Source organism: Arctopsyche grandis, chromosome 3 (genome assembly GCF_051622035.1).
Source record: "Arctopsyche grandis isolate Sample6627 chromosome 3, ASM5162203v2, whole genome shotgun sequence".
Taxonomy (NCBI): Eukaryota; Metazoa; Arthropoda; class Insecta; order Trichoptera; family Hydropsychidae; genus Arctopsyche; species Arctopsyche grandis.
In genome coordinates this window covers 17,327,963-17,345,685 of record NC_135357.1, presented here as the reverse complement: position 1 = coordinate 17,345,685, position 17,723 = coordinate 17,327,963, and the positions used below count along the sequence as shown (strand labels likewise).

General features: G+C 32.3%; 1 protein-coding gene across 1 annotated transcript in view; it reads left to right on the top strand.

Moving 5' to 3' along the window:
- The first annotated feature begins 706 nt into the window (after nt 1–706).
- Nucleotides 707–17,723, top strand: part of LOC143909138 (protein O-mannosyl-transferase Tmtc2-like) — a 236,039-nt gene continuing 219,022 nt past the window's right edge. Inside the window, exon 1 of the mRNA XM_077427039.1 lies at nt 707–792. Within this exon, the coding sequence (XP_077283165.1) occupies nt 707–792 (86 nt within the window). The remainder of the gene's footprint in view (nt 793–17,723) is intronic.

Genomic DNA, 17,723 nt, shown 5'->3' with positions numbered 1-17,723 from the left:
ACTGCGCGACAGTCGCATGACGTAGACGACAAAGTTGACTTTCCGACCAACTTTGACGCAAGGTGTCGTTTGCAACGTGTTGCAAGTGTCGTTGAGTAGGGTTTGCCTTGCGACAATTATTCTCCTTCTTCATATAGTGACTTTGAAATAGCATTAAGCCATAATATTTTGGTTTTTCTCGACTGTTCTTCTTCTTCGCATATCAGAGATACTATAATAGCGTAAGTTTCGTCCATCTTGCTCCGAGGTACCAAACGAATGATTGACATAATTTACTGTGTAGTGTCGCATCGCTGTCGTTCAAGTGCGGTTTACCTAATATTGTCGCACGCTGTTGTGAAGTGTCGGATCATTCAGTCGACGCATAGTGGGGTCAGACCTTTAGTTTTATAAACAAAATATAGAAGAGGTTAGTTTTTAAAAAATATTTTTTTATTTAAGTTCAGTTTTAAAAAGTTTTAAGCAAAGGGTTACATAAAAATATTGTTCTTGACCAAAAGTGAATTTACGAGTTATACAACTTTATCGATATGCTTGCATAGATTATTTTATAATGTATTTTTATTTTATTTCAGGTGAACTGTAAAGCTAGAGGATATGAACTGGCCAACGAGGATGTTGAACAAATCCTGTGAAAAGCCATCGAAGTGGTCTTGAGTGTAGGTGCGGTCCGCGGCCGGACGGCGGTCCACGGCCCGCCAAGACCATGGATTGGATAAGCCTGGCCTGCTGTCTGCTAGCATTCCTGTTGTACTATAACACCCTCGACGCAGGATTTGTGTACGATGACAGGTGAGTTTATTCAATCTGAAAACATTCTCACTATGGGAGTGCTTTCACTTACAAAAACAAACTAGCACGACCAAGTCGGGAGTATTTTTTCTCAGTTGCTGGCTAGCATACACTGCTTTACGTTTGGTATCTCATAAATTGAAATTTCAGCTGAAAACGTATCGCTTGAAAGTTAATATTGCCTTGGTGTATTATGCGGTCGCGCGCTCTGAAAGCTTTGTCGACGTGACTTGCGAAAAGCTCTCCAGCTCCAAACTGGCCCTAGCTGTTGAAAGGCTTTTGTATGTACATTCTTCGCTATTCAAATTTACAATGTTGTATTGTACGCGTTTTCGTTCTGTATCAATCGACGGTAATTTGATGCAGTGTTTCGCTATATAGCGATGTTGTTTTAATTCATTCGTTGTTTTTAATGTTGACAGCCGTTAATGGATTTATTACCGATGAAAATGTGGAACACTATTAATTTAACGAAATAAAAGCACTTTATTAGCGTATCAAATAAAATCATTTTATTATAAATATGAGTATATTCATATATGCATGTATATATTCAATTATAAAATTTAAGAAATAAATAAGTCTACTATGCAATACTAGCCATATAATTTATATATATTTTACAGTCCAAATTACAATTCGTTCTTTCATGAAAATACTAGTTTATTATTATAAGTGCTAACAGTCAAAAGCTATCTTCAAATAAACTCACCAAGGTGTCACATGAAACTTTTAACTGTCAAAACTTTAGAGCTTTCAAAACCTTTGAGATGTCAAAACGTCCATGTTGTTAATATTATTCAATTACATAAGAAAAAAAAGTATTTTCCGAATGATTGAAAATAAATTCTAAAAGTATGATTAAGTAATTTTTTGATATTTAAACTTTTATTTTAAATATTGTCATGTCATAAATTGATATAGAACCGTTATATTCTAGTATTATTTTTGACTTTTATGGCTACGTAGGATGACCATACGTCCCGTTTTGGCCGGGACACTCCCGTGTTTTACGTGCTTTAGGTTCGTCCCGTCGTTTTCTGAAAATCATTTGGTTAGTCCCGTTTTATCCGTTCACTGATCCTCAAGATTTTTTTTTTAAAAATCGCTTTGTCCTACTTATTTGAAATAACTATAAAATACAATATTCTATTTTACATATTTCACTTTTTATCTTGTTTCATTTTCTTCTTTTAAAGAAATGTACGTTCTGGTGAAAAAAAAAAATTTTAACAAAAGAAGAAATGAAGAAAGTTATTTTACATTAAATTAAATCACGCTGCGGCGCATGCACATCGCATATTATATATTTTTTATCTCATATATATTTTTCTTGTACACATGAGGTGTACATTCTGAAAAAAAATCCTAAACAATATTAATCCTTATTTTAGGGAAAAATTATAAATTTATTGGACGTGCAACACATTTTTTATAGGGACGGACGGTAATTTTTTTTGCGGAGCGTCCCGTTCAGAATCCTGGAAAATATGGTCACCCTATTTATGGGGGTCAAAAATAAATAAGGCATTGATTTTGACAATAAGTATAAGCCATTTATTTAAATGTAAAATTAGGAAGTAAATAATATGACTTCATTAATTTTAATAGGCTTATAGGAGATGGCTTTTTTCTATTTGGAAAAGCAGTCCCCTGTTTGCTTATTTTAAGATTTTTACTTTACAGTCAAATATTATATGATGAATACTGAAATTGCTAGCATAATGAATCATTTCGTAGTCCTAAATTACTAATGAGCAATTTTGATTTTTTTTCAGTTTCATTATAGCGAATATTTAATACAACGAAACGATCCAATCAGTCGTTAGATGTTTGTAATATTTGAATTTGATTTTGATTATTTTTTTGTATAAAGTTAAGAGCATACTAATAAATATTTGAAAAGGGATACCGATCTTAAATTTTTTCAGAATTAACTTGAAATAATATTTCAATTAAATAAATAACGCATTGATCGCCGTTTAATTAAATTAAATAATTGTACACGAAACATTTTAGTTAGTGGAGAAAGTTCAATGTAGGAGTTGTAGACTTCAAGTTCAATTTGTATCCATGTAATTTAATTATTTTACAGACCTCTCGAAATTCAAACATTTTGTTATGTACATATGTATATATGTATAAGACGATCACGACTATTATATGAATGTCTGAAGATTGCGCCAGACGGAGATTTCAAGTCGACGCAGCAAAGCGCGAAACGCGAAAAATAATAAAAGCGGAACGCTCTCTATGCGAAAATTTATTCGGAAAAGTGCGGAAAAGTGGAAGAGGGGAACCTCGTCCGTCTGTACACGGTTATATGTAGAAATAAATATGTACATATTTATTTTATTTTATTTTATTTTATTAATTGAAAAATTAACAGACAGGATGTACAGAGATAGGTATAAAAAAAACAAAAAGTAAATAAATAATATATGTAACATCCGAGTCCAATAATAGATTTTTACAAAAATGAAAAAGATAAATATAAGGAAAACAAATTAAAAAGTAAAGAATAAAGGCATGACAAAATATGTAGTACATTGCATAATTAAACTATAGTATTAAAATATTTGGAAAAGGTTATAAGATAGAATATAAGAAGAAATTGAAATTTACAAATATAAAACAAATGAAAAAGGTAAATACAAAATAAACAAATGAAAAGGAAAATAATGAAAGCTATAATATGATTAAATAGCACATTACATAACTAAACTAAAGTATAAAAATAATGGAAATATTGGAAAAATAGAATAGGAGAAAAAAAATCAATCGGTCAAGATTCTCTTGATGTTAGACCTGAATTGATGTAGGGAAATACCAAACAGATCAACCTCATTCAGCTCTCCGTTAAACATACGATAAACGCGCTGCAGATAAAAATATTTTTGGGAATTAGTATTGAAAGGATCAAGTGAAAAGAGTGCAACGCGTCTAGAGTATCGAACTGGGATTCTGAAATTAACCTTATTCAGTAAATCAGAACAATCAAGAAAACCATTTATGAGCTTAAAGAAGAATATAGCATCAGAATGTCGTCGCCTGACAGAAAGATTGTTAAAAGAAAGGATTTTTAAAATGTCGGAAACAGTAGAATGGGTATAGGTAGGAAAAAGGTAGCGTAAGGATTTAATAAATTTAAGTTGAACTTTCTCAATACAATTAATATGGGATAAATAAAAAGGTGACCAGATAATTGAGGCAAATTCAAGGTGAGACCTTACAAAGGAAAAATAAAGTAATTTTAGTACATAAGGATCATTAAAGGGTTTTGTTGAGCGGAGTAGGAATCCAAGAGATTTAAATGCTTTGTTGGTAATAAAAGAAATATGTTCAGAGAAATCTAGTTTATTATTGAGTATTACACCAAGATCCTTAATAGAAGATGACGTGTTAAGGATTGAATGATTTAATTGATATTGATTAGTAATAATTGACTTATTTCTAGTGTATATATGTATGTATACATATATATGTATGTATGTGTAGTCATTTGTTCGCGTAGGGCCCCTGCTGAAAAGAGGGTAAGAGCGTCGTCGTCTGAAATTGTAGAGTCATAATGGAAATATGTTGCGGCCGTCGAGATTAGGCTCTGAGGGTGGGTGGATGGGTAGGTGGATGGGTGGGTGGCAAGTCATGGCCCCCAGCGTCGGATGTTATTAATTGTGAAAGTCGGCGCGTAAAGTTGCCTCTAGCCGCTAATATCCTCGGGATAGTTTGTTATTAGTTTTCAGAGGTAAATAGCCGCGGACGTAGCGTCGCGCCACAAACGACATCACTCAACTCAAGATCTACAAATAAATACATTGGATTCAAATTATAGTTACCACATCATATTTAAAAGTTTGAAACTCATGTTCTGTATATGTACATATGTATAATATGTATGTATGTATGATAGAATAAATAAATTTTAATAAAAAAAAAAAAAAAATTTAATTTTTCAAATATCAGTCTATATATTTTTGGTGTACTACATATGTACATACATATGTATGTATATGAATCACATTTATGTATATTGATTCATTTTACTAGTTTGATGCATATATTTTCTTGTAATTTTCGGATGTTGGATAATAATCGAATTTCAAAAAAAAAATTTTTTTTCAAAAGATATAAATCTGTTGAAATATACTTATTTTTCTTCTGAAATTCGAGTATTATGCAACATCCGAAAATGAAAAGAAAATGTCCGCATAAAACAAACTTCTATATAGGTACTAGTAAAATTAATCAGTTTAAATGTGATTTATTTTAAGTCATTTTTACTAAACTCTTCTTAGTTCAGAATCAATTTTGTCGTCTGACGAAGTTTGGGTTCTTATCCGATCGTTTTCAAACTTTGCAATTTGCTTGGTTTGGTCATCAATATAAGTGGAAATCACGTCCGCCATTACCATGGTGAAAAATAATCGTAATAGACACGTTTGAAAATATTGCATCTTCCTTCACGGTGACGTCTATCGTCCACACTGTTCTGATCGTTTTTTTCCCTTTTCGCCCCCTTCTCGCTATGTCGGATTGAGCACTTTGCCATACTCATGATCAAAGTTTACGGAGGGAATTGGTGATTTATTAATTAGGTTTTTTATATATTGTCTTAATTTTATAAACAAAATATAGAAAAGGTTAGTTTTAAAAAAAAAAAAATTTCTTATTTCGGTTTGACACTTTTTCCTACATTCTTCCGATCGGATTGAAACTTTGCCATTTTGCGCGGATAGTTCTTAGTCACTTAGTCACCGATAGAAATTCTAGATTCTTAGTCACCGATAGAAATTTAAATTGCTTCCGCTAGTTAGATGGTGAAAAATAATCGTAATAAACACGTTTAAGAATCCAAAAATTTTGGAGACGACGACAGCTCATGGCTATTAGGCTTTTTTGTTTGACTTTCCTCCCTCCCCAATCTTTTTCTCAGATTTTAATTGTTTAAACTTGTTTAATTGTTTATGCGCGGTATAATATTTGTGATTTTGAACCCCTTCCACACTTTCTCCAATTAAAGTAAACAAATTTCTCCAACGTAACGTTTAAGGAATTTAATCACTAATGAAATCATCAAAGATCCATCAGAATCAACTGTCAGATTTATGCGATGACAGCTGGCTATCAGATGTGCCTGCTCGCCGCCTCTAGTAGTAAACTTCACAGGTTACACAGTTGAAAAGTTTTAAAGGTGAAAATAAAGGGCACTTGTTTTCATTCAGATAGTTTTGCAAATGCAAAAAAATGACGATAACCTCAACCCTTGGATTGTTTTTTGGTGATATTTTATTGACATAAGGTTCACATATTTGAATAAATGTGGGAGAAATAATAAGATCGAACGATTAGCAATGAAATGAAGACACCTCTATCACAACAGAAGTCAACCTTCGCGTCCCGTGCTGCACTTTTGGGCCTGTTCTACCATTACAGTTACTGTTTTCATATAAAAACAGAATTCAAACTATTATATTCATTTTTAATTCACTAATAGATTATTTAATTAACTCGTATCATTTAAAAACAGCAAGTGCGTAGAAAAGTTCAAGATTTAAATTTCACGAAATATTATATAAAATATGGAAATTATTCAGGTAGAAATATTATAGTGTGGGACGAAAACAATAAGATGATAAGTATATTGAAAAATAATGTCCCATTTGAATAGTTGACTGGATAAATCAAACTTTATAGCATTATATATGTATGATACTAGAAAGTAATTTTTTGAAGATAATATTTAATAATTCGAATGATTTACTATTTCCAATTTTTTTTTCTAATACGTATACTTCTATTACTTATAAAGTATTCAAATATAATAGCTATGATATAATATTCTTTTTCTTGGAGTTACCATCGATTTGTACATAAAAGCTTTGACAACATTGGGTTTTATTCCATCTCAAAATACGTATTCACATTTATGCGTTTTACTTTATCTTTCTTTAGCTGCTTTCAGGATACTTCAATACTCTAACGATTTTCAAAAATACATACATATTTACATCCACCACTAAAAATGGTTTTTCAACAGCAGTAAAGGCGATAATCTCTCAGTTATTCCGAATTCCAAAAATGTTAACGAGTTTCATAATTCGGGACAATGTACGCGATTAATATTATCTTCATAGCGTATAAATTTATTAGGGACGTACATAAATGGTAATATTATGGTCGCAATGTGGGCAGTTTGTGGTCGATCGTCCTAGCGTTTGTAGGTACACAAACACGGCTAGACGTGGCGAATTTCCGCAAGAGCTTGGAATGCACGCGAAGCATCTCCACGAAGCATTTACACCCTAACCCCTCCTCCGAAATAATTATAAGCATAGCTCAATATCACTAAAGCATTCAAATGGTGCCCCTTACCCGCCGAATATTTGTATTGTGTAAGATATTTCATAACCACATGCCTTGGGGGTAAGAGGGCCCCGTTTGCTAACCTCTCATCGCGGGCTTGTGGAATTATGTCTGGCCGTACGGACGAAACAATTAATCAATGTCTGGTGGTCGGGGGTGGAAGAAGAGCCAACGGTCGGGCTGGCTCTCTAAATATAGGAATTTTCGGTTCGGAAATAGAAAAATTTCTAAAATAATTGCTCACGTGGACGCGAAACTTGACGAAAATAGTATTTCGAGGCCAAAATAAATGTTTGTCAAGTTTATACATATTTGGCAATTCTAGCATTTTTTTATTGTACTTTATCAAATATGATATATTAAAATAGCTGAAATCATTATATGTTCATATATAATACAGAGATATACTTTCGTGTACGAAAAATGTTACAAAAATTCAACTTTTTTAGCTTGGTTATATTTTACGATATGTACGTGTAATTGTAATTTGTAATTTTAAATCCTCAAAATATATTTATATATGATACAGTTGCTTCACAATAAATTCAGTCAATTCCAGTAAATTTGTATGTAAGTTTTTACCAACAGATGATCCGCTAAATATTCATAGAAACAATAAGTTCTCATCATATGATGTTACTTCGTTGTATTCCGTTTCTTTCATCCACTTTTTGAATATGATTGTCTAGGCTTTCGAGGCGACCTGGTTTTGATGTACATATTTTATTCACAGTATTACTGGTCATGAAATCGTCACGAATAGTAATTTGAGTCGTATTTTTGTTTTAACACATTTTTATATAAAATATAAAAATAAAGTCGTGATTTTTTTTTCATAATTCGTTATAGTAGGTTAGTATTAACGCATTGTTATATCCTAAAGCATTCTGTAAAAAATATGATTTGTCACAAATCAAGTGTCATAATTAATTTATAATTACTGGCGAGCAACGATGAATACTGTATTTTCACCTGTAGAAATATGTATCTACTAGTTTATTTGTGTTCGAATATGAATCTTCTAAAACACCGGAAAAGGCATATTATAACTGGTAATAAACTTTGAAGGTAACATATGAGCCGTTATATTTGAAAGTACAGATATATTTAAAACTAAAACAAAATTTACTTTTAGGTAAAATTAAAAAAATAGCTTTAAAATGCTTTAAAAAAGATTGATCCAATATTCTCCACGGTAGATGTATATACTTTATTTTGTTTAGATATAAATATTAGTGATTAAAATGTAATTGTGGCTTTACGTGTTTTCCAAGTTGATGTACACAAGTATTTATACCGGCACTTGTCAAATGTATGTACATATACATAAGTATGAATGGTTTTAAGTATTTTATCTCATAAATATATGTACATACATACATTAAATATGTTCGTTGTATGATTTATTAAGTTAATTATAAATAATTGCGCAAAAAAAATGAAATATGTAAAAATTTCTTCTTATTTGGAGATGAAAATCATTGAATAAAAAATTAAAAAATTGAAAAATGCGTATATGTTATGAATGTTATTAAAATGTTTGTTTGATGAAAGTCTCAATGAATTTTTTTGATTATGTATATGGGAAACGTAAAATATTATTTTCCTTTTTGAAAAGAAAAATAAGAGTTTTTGGAGTTTGTATTCAATCTAAAAATATTATTTAAACCTAATGAAAACAGAAACTTAATTCAAATAAAAAAAAAACACTCAGAATTGAAATAATTTTAAGATGAGAAACAAAGGAATACATTATTTTAAATAATATTATATATGTAGTTCAAAAAATGTACATATGCATATGTGCATGTGTATTTCAGTCCTGTAAATTGATTTCTGATTACACCATAACATTTTCAATATCGCATACTCATTTTTTTTAAATTATAAGCCGCCCTTTTTTGATTCTTTGACTGATAGGGTTTTAATTGATGATTAAACTTCTTAAAAAGGTCGATTTCTTAAAAAAAAGAAGCAAACGTACACAGAAACCGGCAATACCAGAGCGGGTAATGAATAAAAATTGGATAGTGAATATAAAATTGTGTCGCTGAAAATCCGTGTAATGTCCATACATGTGGGTCAAAAGCGTAATAAGGATTTGTAGAGCGTCCCCAATCGACTTTCCCCAATGAAGGTTCGAATTATTTTTCCCATCCCCACAGCGAGTGGCGGGCGCGTAAGCCTTTTCTTCGGGCGTGATTTGCACGTAGGACATTTCCGATGTAGAAATAAAACCCTGGGGGGTCCGAAGGGTTTTATTGGGATGTAATAAGGGTGCGGCCGGCTCATATTCCCTGGCCGTTCGGTGTGTATTTAATAGCGGTTTGTGCGCACTACAAACGGCCGCTTCGCACGTGGAAAGATAATGGGGCCAACTTTTGTTTACGACCCCTGCAATAGGAACCACCTGATCGTGGATACCGGAAAATTGAACTACCTCAGCCAGCTGAAATAAAGCCATAATACCAAGACCCTTTAATTGTCAGCATACCGAATATTCGGCATAACAAGGTCACGCATCGACGCTACGCAAATACTTACAAGCTGTTCCTATTTAACGATACGCCATTTTTGTATGTTTTATTTATTTTTTGAATAATAACATTTGTCAATCTCACTGATAACCTGAAGATGATAAAATACGAACACGTTTAAATTTAAAATCACAAAAAGGTCCAGTGCACTCAAAAAAATATGAAATGCATAACGAAAAAATATAGAAAACGGAATACGAGGGTGAGTAGTATGTACATATAGCAAAGATAGTTAATGTAATGATGAGAATTAAAATATTAAAATGTCAATGAGCAGGTAGCGTAACTAGAAAATCGGGCGATAGATGGACGAAATAAGTGCTCAAACGGTACCCGAGAGACTGTAAAAGGGTACAAGGAAGGCCACAGAAGAGATGGGTGGATGAAATCAGAAAAATGTGTGGTATTTATCTATACATATACGGCCGCAAGGACCATGAAACCATAATATAATACAATAGAACAGTAATAAAATACAATATTAATATAAGAATAGAAAAATAGGAGTTTTAAACAATGAAGATACCCGAAGTGAATAAATAAATGAAATGAAAACAATAAAATAAAATGCATTTAGCCTTTGTGCATATTAGTGAAATGATAATATAACCATTTTTCAAAATTCTGTTTACTTATATCAAATAGATCAAATTGGCTAAAGTCATTTCCCAGTTTATGAAGTCTGGGTAGTGTTGAATTTTTGTTAAAATTTGTGGCATAATTTTGGTTGTGGAATAAATAGTTGCATCTAGTAAATCTCCCCGGTGTATGAACATTTATGAGGTCCACTAATTCACTACAGTCCATAACGCCGCTGAGAACACTAAACAGACATAATAGATCATTGATTATTCTCCTGTCACAAAGTTTGATCATATTCAATTTCAGGGCCAGATTTAAAAAAAAATTATAATCAATGAATCTCAATCTCAATGGAATCCTTATTACCTGTGAACTAGGGGACCATATTGACGAATTGTATTCATTTTGATTCCTTACTAATGCGAAAAATAATAATTTAATTGTGTTAATATTGTTAAAATGAATTGAATTTCTAATAACAAAGCCTAGGATTTTTGGAGAATTTTTAGTGATATAATTAATATGAGGAAAAATGTAAGTTTTTCGTCGAAAAAAATGCCTAGGTCTTTAATAATGGATTTATATTAAAAATCTTTAAATAGTATGTATGTATGTGTATGTATGGAGATATATCTAAATCTACTGTATCATGGATTCCATGATAAGTTTGGTTAGATAATGTATGAATCTTACTTGTAATGAAAAATCTATTTAACATACCATTTTTAACTATACATATGTATATGTACATACATACTTAGCATACTCAGAAAATGTGCGTTGTATATAAGCATTTCGATTAGTTTCTATTGTATTGTATTGGAAATTCACGTATGTACTTTTGTATGGTTTATACATAAATGTGTTGAAATGTAGATGGTTTGTTTTTGACATGTGTTTGTTTGTCTAAAACACAATTTTTCCCGCCATATTGTAAGTAGCTCTTAAATGCAGGTCGGCCGGGACTATATAGTCCCTTTGTCGCGAGGCAAATAATAAAACCAGAGGGCGGCTGCGATATAGCCCTTGCCTTTATTGTGACTTATGGATTTGGATATGCGGAATTGAATATCGACAAACTGAAAACGAATACAAGCAGGCATACAAATGGGAATATATCGGTGAGGATTACAGGGCGGTGCCGCGAGAAGCACATGCCCCGGGGCGGCCCGGATCCGGATCGCAAATCCGACCGGTCTAGTGGCAGATTATAACTTTACCATTAGGTGCGAAATGGATTTGAAAGGTGTCGGAGTAAAGAAGGTTTATGCGACGAGAAATTCACCCAACCCACCGCCCACCCTTTGGAGGATATTCTACCGCCTTTCAGTGCGAACAGAAAGGGACTTTCCTTACTTTCTTAGACGCTTTCTCGCTTCCCGGCCGCGTACACTCAAGCTCTCTCTCTTTTCCCTACTTTCTTTGCTTTATTCTCTTTTGCAAAGGCATTAGGTGAAATTCAATTTCGCGCCTAGCGATTTTTTTCCCATCTCTGGTCTCTCTTGACACGATTTGAAATTAATGCTAATGGCGCTCGTTCACTTTTGCTCGTTCGCTTCCCTTATTGGAGCTCGTTCAAAGGATATCTCGCAGGTCAATAAATATTCGGAGTCGATATTATTTTTTGGTGCCAAAGCACACTGTTGATCGACGCTTCGTCGATCCAAATCATAATTTATACAACGAGTACCTTATACATACATGAAATCAACCAATTTTCCTAATAAAATATGTCTATTTAATTGCGAATTTAATAGATATATGCACATATTCTGCAATATTTTCACTTCGACATCTTTGGAATCCAATTGAAAGGCTGTTATTTTAAAAGTCAACCATGAAAAACTATGGAAGAAATGAAAGCTTTTATATTTGTCCAATTTTCAGTTCTAAAAACATAATTCCGTTCGAATTCAAAATCATGTATTACAATTTTAGAATAAAGGTTTTTTGAATTCAAATTTAAATTGAAATTTCAATTTTAAACTTTCAATTGGTTTATTCTTGAAACGCCAAAATTAATACATTCATACACATATTAGTCGTTATATTTGATAATGGCAGAAATCCGAATTTCAATTCCAAGAACATTAATTCTGTCTGACTTAATTCACAAATTGTTATTTACTTCTATTAATTCGATATCTCCAAAATCTTGGAAAAGTAGAATAAATGTATTATAGGCCACCAGTTTTTATTTAAATATTATTAAATGCAAAACATTATATTTAATGTTTTGCGAGATATTTCTCGAAATGAAGAAAAGATCGTCAACATGTTTAGGAAGGCTTCGAGGCCATTGGAAGGATTTTTAAAAATAATAAATCATCATAATTATCAATATTTTGTGATTTTAGCTATTCAGCATTTACGGAACAAAATTTGGAGTATAGATGTAAATTTGAAGAAAATATCAAATTCGTATATATGTATGTACTAAATGTGGTTAGATTAATTAGGACTGATGTTTATTGAAGTTTAGTATAGTCCAGCGATCGTAGACAATATGATATATTTTCGTTAATAATAGCTTTCATACGAAATATTTATATGTTTATTTCAATGTTTCGATATAATAATTGGTAGTCATAGTTTAAACGAAGAGACTCCAAACGACAACTGTACTCCAAAGTCTCATTGGAATTAAATTCTGAAAGTATTGATTGGAAGGAGCTGGAAACCCATATCTAATCATCCATCAAAATTGTAATTATCGAACAATGTGCGTAATGCAGAGTCAATTAGGTTAAGAGTCACTTAATGAAATATTAACCACATTTGAGTGGCACACTAGAGCCGGTCCGCTGCGCCGCACGTTGATTTGATTTGGCCGCTCTCTAGGAATGTGCGCGCGTGATAAATGGAAACGGATGACAATTAATATCCTTTGATTAAATTCGCCACGTCTGGTTATGGTATTACGTTTGACGGGCGTTTTAATCAAGACAGATTGTGTCGTTCGGCTCTTGCAGATTTGTGTTGCCGGGGTGGGTTTGAAATATGCACGTGTGTGTGTGCGTGTGTTCGCGAGAGTTCGCGCACGTCGGTATGTGCAAAATAAGACAAAGCCCTCGACAGACAAAGGCCTAATGTGTAGGCATTAGCGATTAGGCAAAAGCCTCGAAAGCAGCTTAGTCGAATGTATGTATGTATGTATGTATATCGGGATTCAATAAGAGCCAAATCTGAAAACGCGCTTATAATATTGGATGTCTTCGCAATGCTCGCGGAAGACGTCTATTAACTTCTCGTTGGGAATTATGTTTGGTGAAATTAATTGCGGTTATGCATAATATAAGGTCTTCATTGGATTCAGATGGATTTTTATTGAAGTTCAATTATGAACATAATCATTGACTTGGTAATGTTAAATTATTCATCTTTATTAATCTAATCTTTGTAAAAATATTATATAATTATTTTATGTTTAAAAATATTTTGTGTTCAGTATTCAATATACGGCACAAAACAAGTAAATTTTCTTACTAAGCAAATTTTATTTGAATTTAAATATAAATATTCAACAGAAACAAAAGACGATCAGTTGAAAGAAAATTTATAAATCCGTTGCGCATTCTATGAAGCACACATATTATGATATACTATCTGCTTGGATTTTAAGGTTCGTTTAAAAATGTTAGCACTTTATTTCATTGGCTTAATATTTGCGAAGTGATTCAAATGCACCCTTAAAAGGAATAAGCTAGTGTCAATATTATTTTTATTACATACCTCCTTTACGTTTCACTTACGATTACAATTCAGGAAAAAGTTTGCCTCTTATCCGATCGTTTTCATACTTTGCCATATTGCTCATTTTGGTCATCAATATAAGTAAATGGATCCTCCGCCATTACGATAGAGATAAAATATCGTTTAAGAAGCGTTTCAAATCTGCCCGGCGAGATACTCGGTGACGTTTACCGTTTGTTTATTAGTTTTAAACATACATAGATGGCGGTAGAAAAAAAAATCATTGGTGTTTTTATTCAAAATAATAATTTTATATACAAATTATAGAAGTGGTATGTTTTTAAAAAACTTTTTTTGAAATGAAAACCTTATTGTACAGGTTCCCATTTTTACTGCGGTTTTTTCTCACATATCCTTCATTATTTTAATTTAATTACTGGTAAGCATGAAATTAAATTGTATTTACATTCCTTTATTCACATATTTCATATTGAATTTTTGCATAATAAATTCGTACCCAATTTTTACATACCTCTTTTACGTTTCACATGGCTTTCGTGTCAGTGGTCATTTTTATCTCTTATCCGATCGTTTTCATACTTTGCCATATTGCTCATTTTGGTCATCAATATACGTAAATGTATCGTCTGCCATTACGTTGGAGATAAAATATCGTATACAATGCGTAACAAATATCCAGAATCTCGGATACGGTGACGTTTATGACGGTACGTAAGGCTACCATATCTATCTTCAACCTTTTCGCCTTGATATGCTATTTCAGATTTTAATTGTTTAAACGCCTTTAATTCACTCTATATTTTATAAAATTTTCTCTATAGGTTCTCGTTATCTCTAATATTTAAATATTTATAGTTTTAACTCTCATATGTATATATCAATTTCAAATTTGGCGTCTAGCTTCTTGTAATGTAATACACGATATATATTGATTTTTGGCCAAATATGTCAAATCTGACATTTCACTGTATATCTCCTCAGTCGGTTTTATCTGCGAGATAAGTATTCAATAAGAAGTTATGTTGTATCTAATTGTTAATATGATTTACAATAAGCTTACATACATTTAGTTTTTTACAATAAGCTTATTAACGTTTTTTAACAGTAAACGGGCATGAACTTATGCAATCATCCAATATTTATAAACATGTCATATATACATAGATTCAACTAATTATTTGAAATTTTAATATTATATTCATTGTGAGGCTTTTTATTTATAATACATGTAATTTATTCCATATAAAAACTAAAACCAAGAATAAAATGAAGCATCCATGCGATCAAGTTAGTGTTCGTTTTAATCTGAAAACGTTAATTCTTTGCGGCGTCAACTATCGTCGAGGCCCTGTGTAAACCGCTTAGCGACAGTTATCCACTCATCCAACTTTCCCATCAATATATACATATATGTACACTCTCTCTCTACCTTGGCAGGGTATTAAAGGGGCTTTAGTTTCTGCACCATGGCGTCGAAGTTACACAATTCTCGCTTTTTGCGTTTATTTTCTGCCGTCTTTTCTGACTAACTACGTAGTACATAACTGTGGAAAAATTACACACACTTGTTTGCGCGTGCGCCAGTAGTTAATGGTTTACGTCTTCTAATCACGGATTAGGTCACGGCTTCTGGTCGAAGGGCAAAATTACAGAGGCTCGATTGAGGGGTGCCCTTAGCTGCGGGGGACCCTTCGGCATCAGACCGCTTTCAGTATCTGTCGGGGGCGCCATTTCGTGCTCGGACCCGGGGGTTGTGTTAATTATGGTCTAAATCAAACAGATTAATCAATCAACGTGATGTTGACTGACAAATCGATTTATAACCGCTGATTTATGAAATCGGCTCTGAACGGCGATGGATCCACTCAAACTTTCCTCCGCACACTTACTTTATAGGATTATAAGAATTCAAATATTTCATATAATAGACGTCGAATATTTTCATTTATGTTATTCATTCAAAAACATTTAGTAAACTTTTTTCGATGGGCAAAAACTAAAATTGATTTTATAATTTCGACTCGCATTAGACGAGTTTGTCTATTCGGTAATGTTTTCAAGTTTTCTTTTTTGTATAATTCCTCAATTTGAAATTCGTAATTTTAAAGGCTATATATATGTTCATACATATAATCAATAGTCGAAATACTTGCATTAAATTTTACTTCAAAAATAATTATAATATGTAAATATTCCATATAAATAAATATTCCAGATTGGCTTTATTTATTTTAAAAACGCGGTGTTGTTTTTTTTTTATAGAAGTTAGTAATTTATTAAAATTATTTTACACTGTAGCAAAAATGTGAGATACAATTTAATTTAAAAACTACAAAATGGAGAAAAAATTTGATAATTATTTTATTTCTTGACTTTTTAAATCATTAAATATTTTACGGAGAAGATTGGTGACGTGACAATTCCGAAAATCATCATCATCATAATTCACAATCCACTGCTGGATGAAATCGTTTCCAACTTCTGTTTGTTTTCCGCAACTTTCATCCATCTCACCCCACACAATTTATCTAATTGTCATTTTAATCTCTTCACTCTGTCCACTATATTCATTACTCTTGTCATACTTCTCACTCACGTATTCTGTTTCCTATCTCTCCTCGTTATGCCTTGTTCAATGTCTAGTTTTATATTCATTCGTCATCATTGGAAAAACATATTTATCGAAAATCTTTTTTATTCAGGCTATGTGGCGTTTTTGATTTAAAAACGGCGTTTATCGTCCACACTGTCCTATTTGTCCCATTTTTTTCCGTTTCACCCCCCTCTCGCTATGGCAGATTGAGAACTTTGCCATACTCATGATCAAAGTTTACGGAGAGAATTGGTGATTTCTTAATTAGGTATTTTATATATTGTCTTAATTTTATAAACAAAATATAGAAGAGGTTAGTTTTTAAAAAACATTTTTTTTGCCCTTAATATAAATAAATTCCGAATATACAGTATCATAAATAGAATGTAACGTATTTGTATTTTTAGATTAATATGACAAGTAATTTAGTTATGTATATGGATATATGGAAATTTTTGTTGACATACTAATGAATTTGAAATATTATACGTTTAATATGTTGCTAGGCGGACAACGTATAATTTGAAGTCGATTATTTTTTCATTCTTCTTTAATTTGACTGTTTGATATTGGAATCATGAATGAAAGATGAACTTTTTCCATATGAATGTTTTTTAGTATTCAGAGGGGCGTGGTTGTGTTAGCGCCCCATTGTTTGGGCAGCTTGGAAACACTCGCCGGTTCACACGACGATCTCGCTTGCTAATATATGCTAAACCCTCGATACTGCCGAGACGGAAAGGACTAGATATTTAGGTTTAAGGTTTCGGAAAATGATGTATGCATAGTGTGTGTACTGTCGTGTAGTGTAATCTTGAGAATGAGATTTGAATGTGCAAATCGCATCGGAGGTTATCAATATCGAGTATACATGTATAATACATGCACACTCGAGTCCATTCTGGCCGCATTCGTTCCGAGGTGAGGGCACGACGACAAAAACATAACCCGACGACGTATATACATACATAAGTGAAGGTAGAAGTGATGAATAGCGACATTGGAAAAGCTTAGGATATTGCAAATTTTGAATGATGGACTGTCCAAAGCAGGTGGTGCTACATTCCACGCTTGTAAGTGTTATAAGATTGATCGATGCCCCATAGTGAGAGCGAGCGTTCTTAGTGCCGCTGAGAGCAATG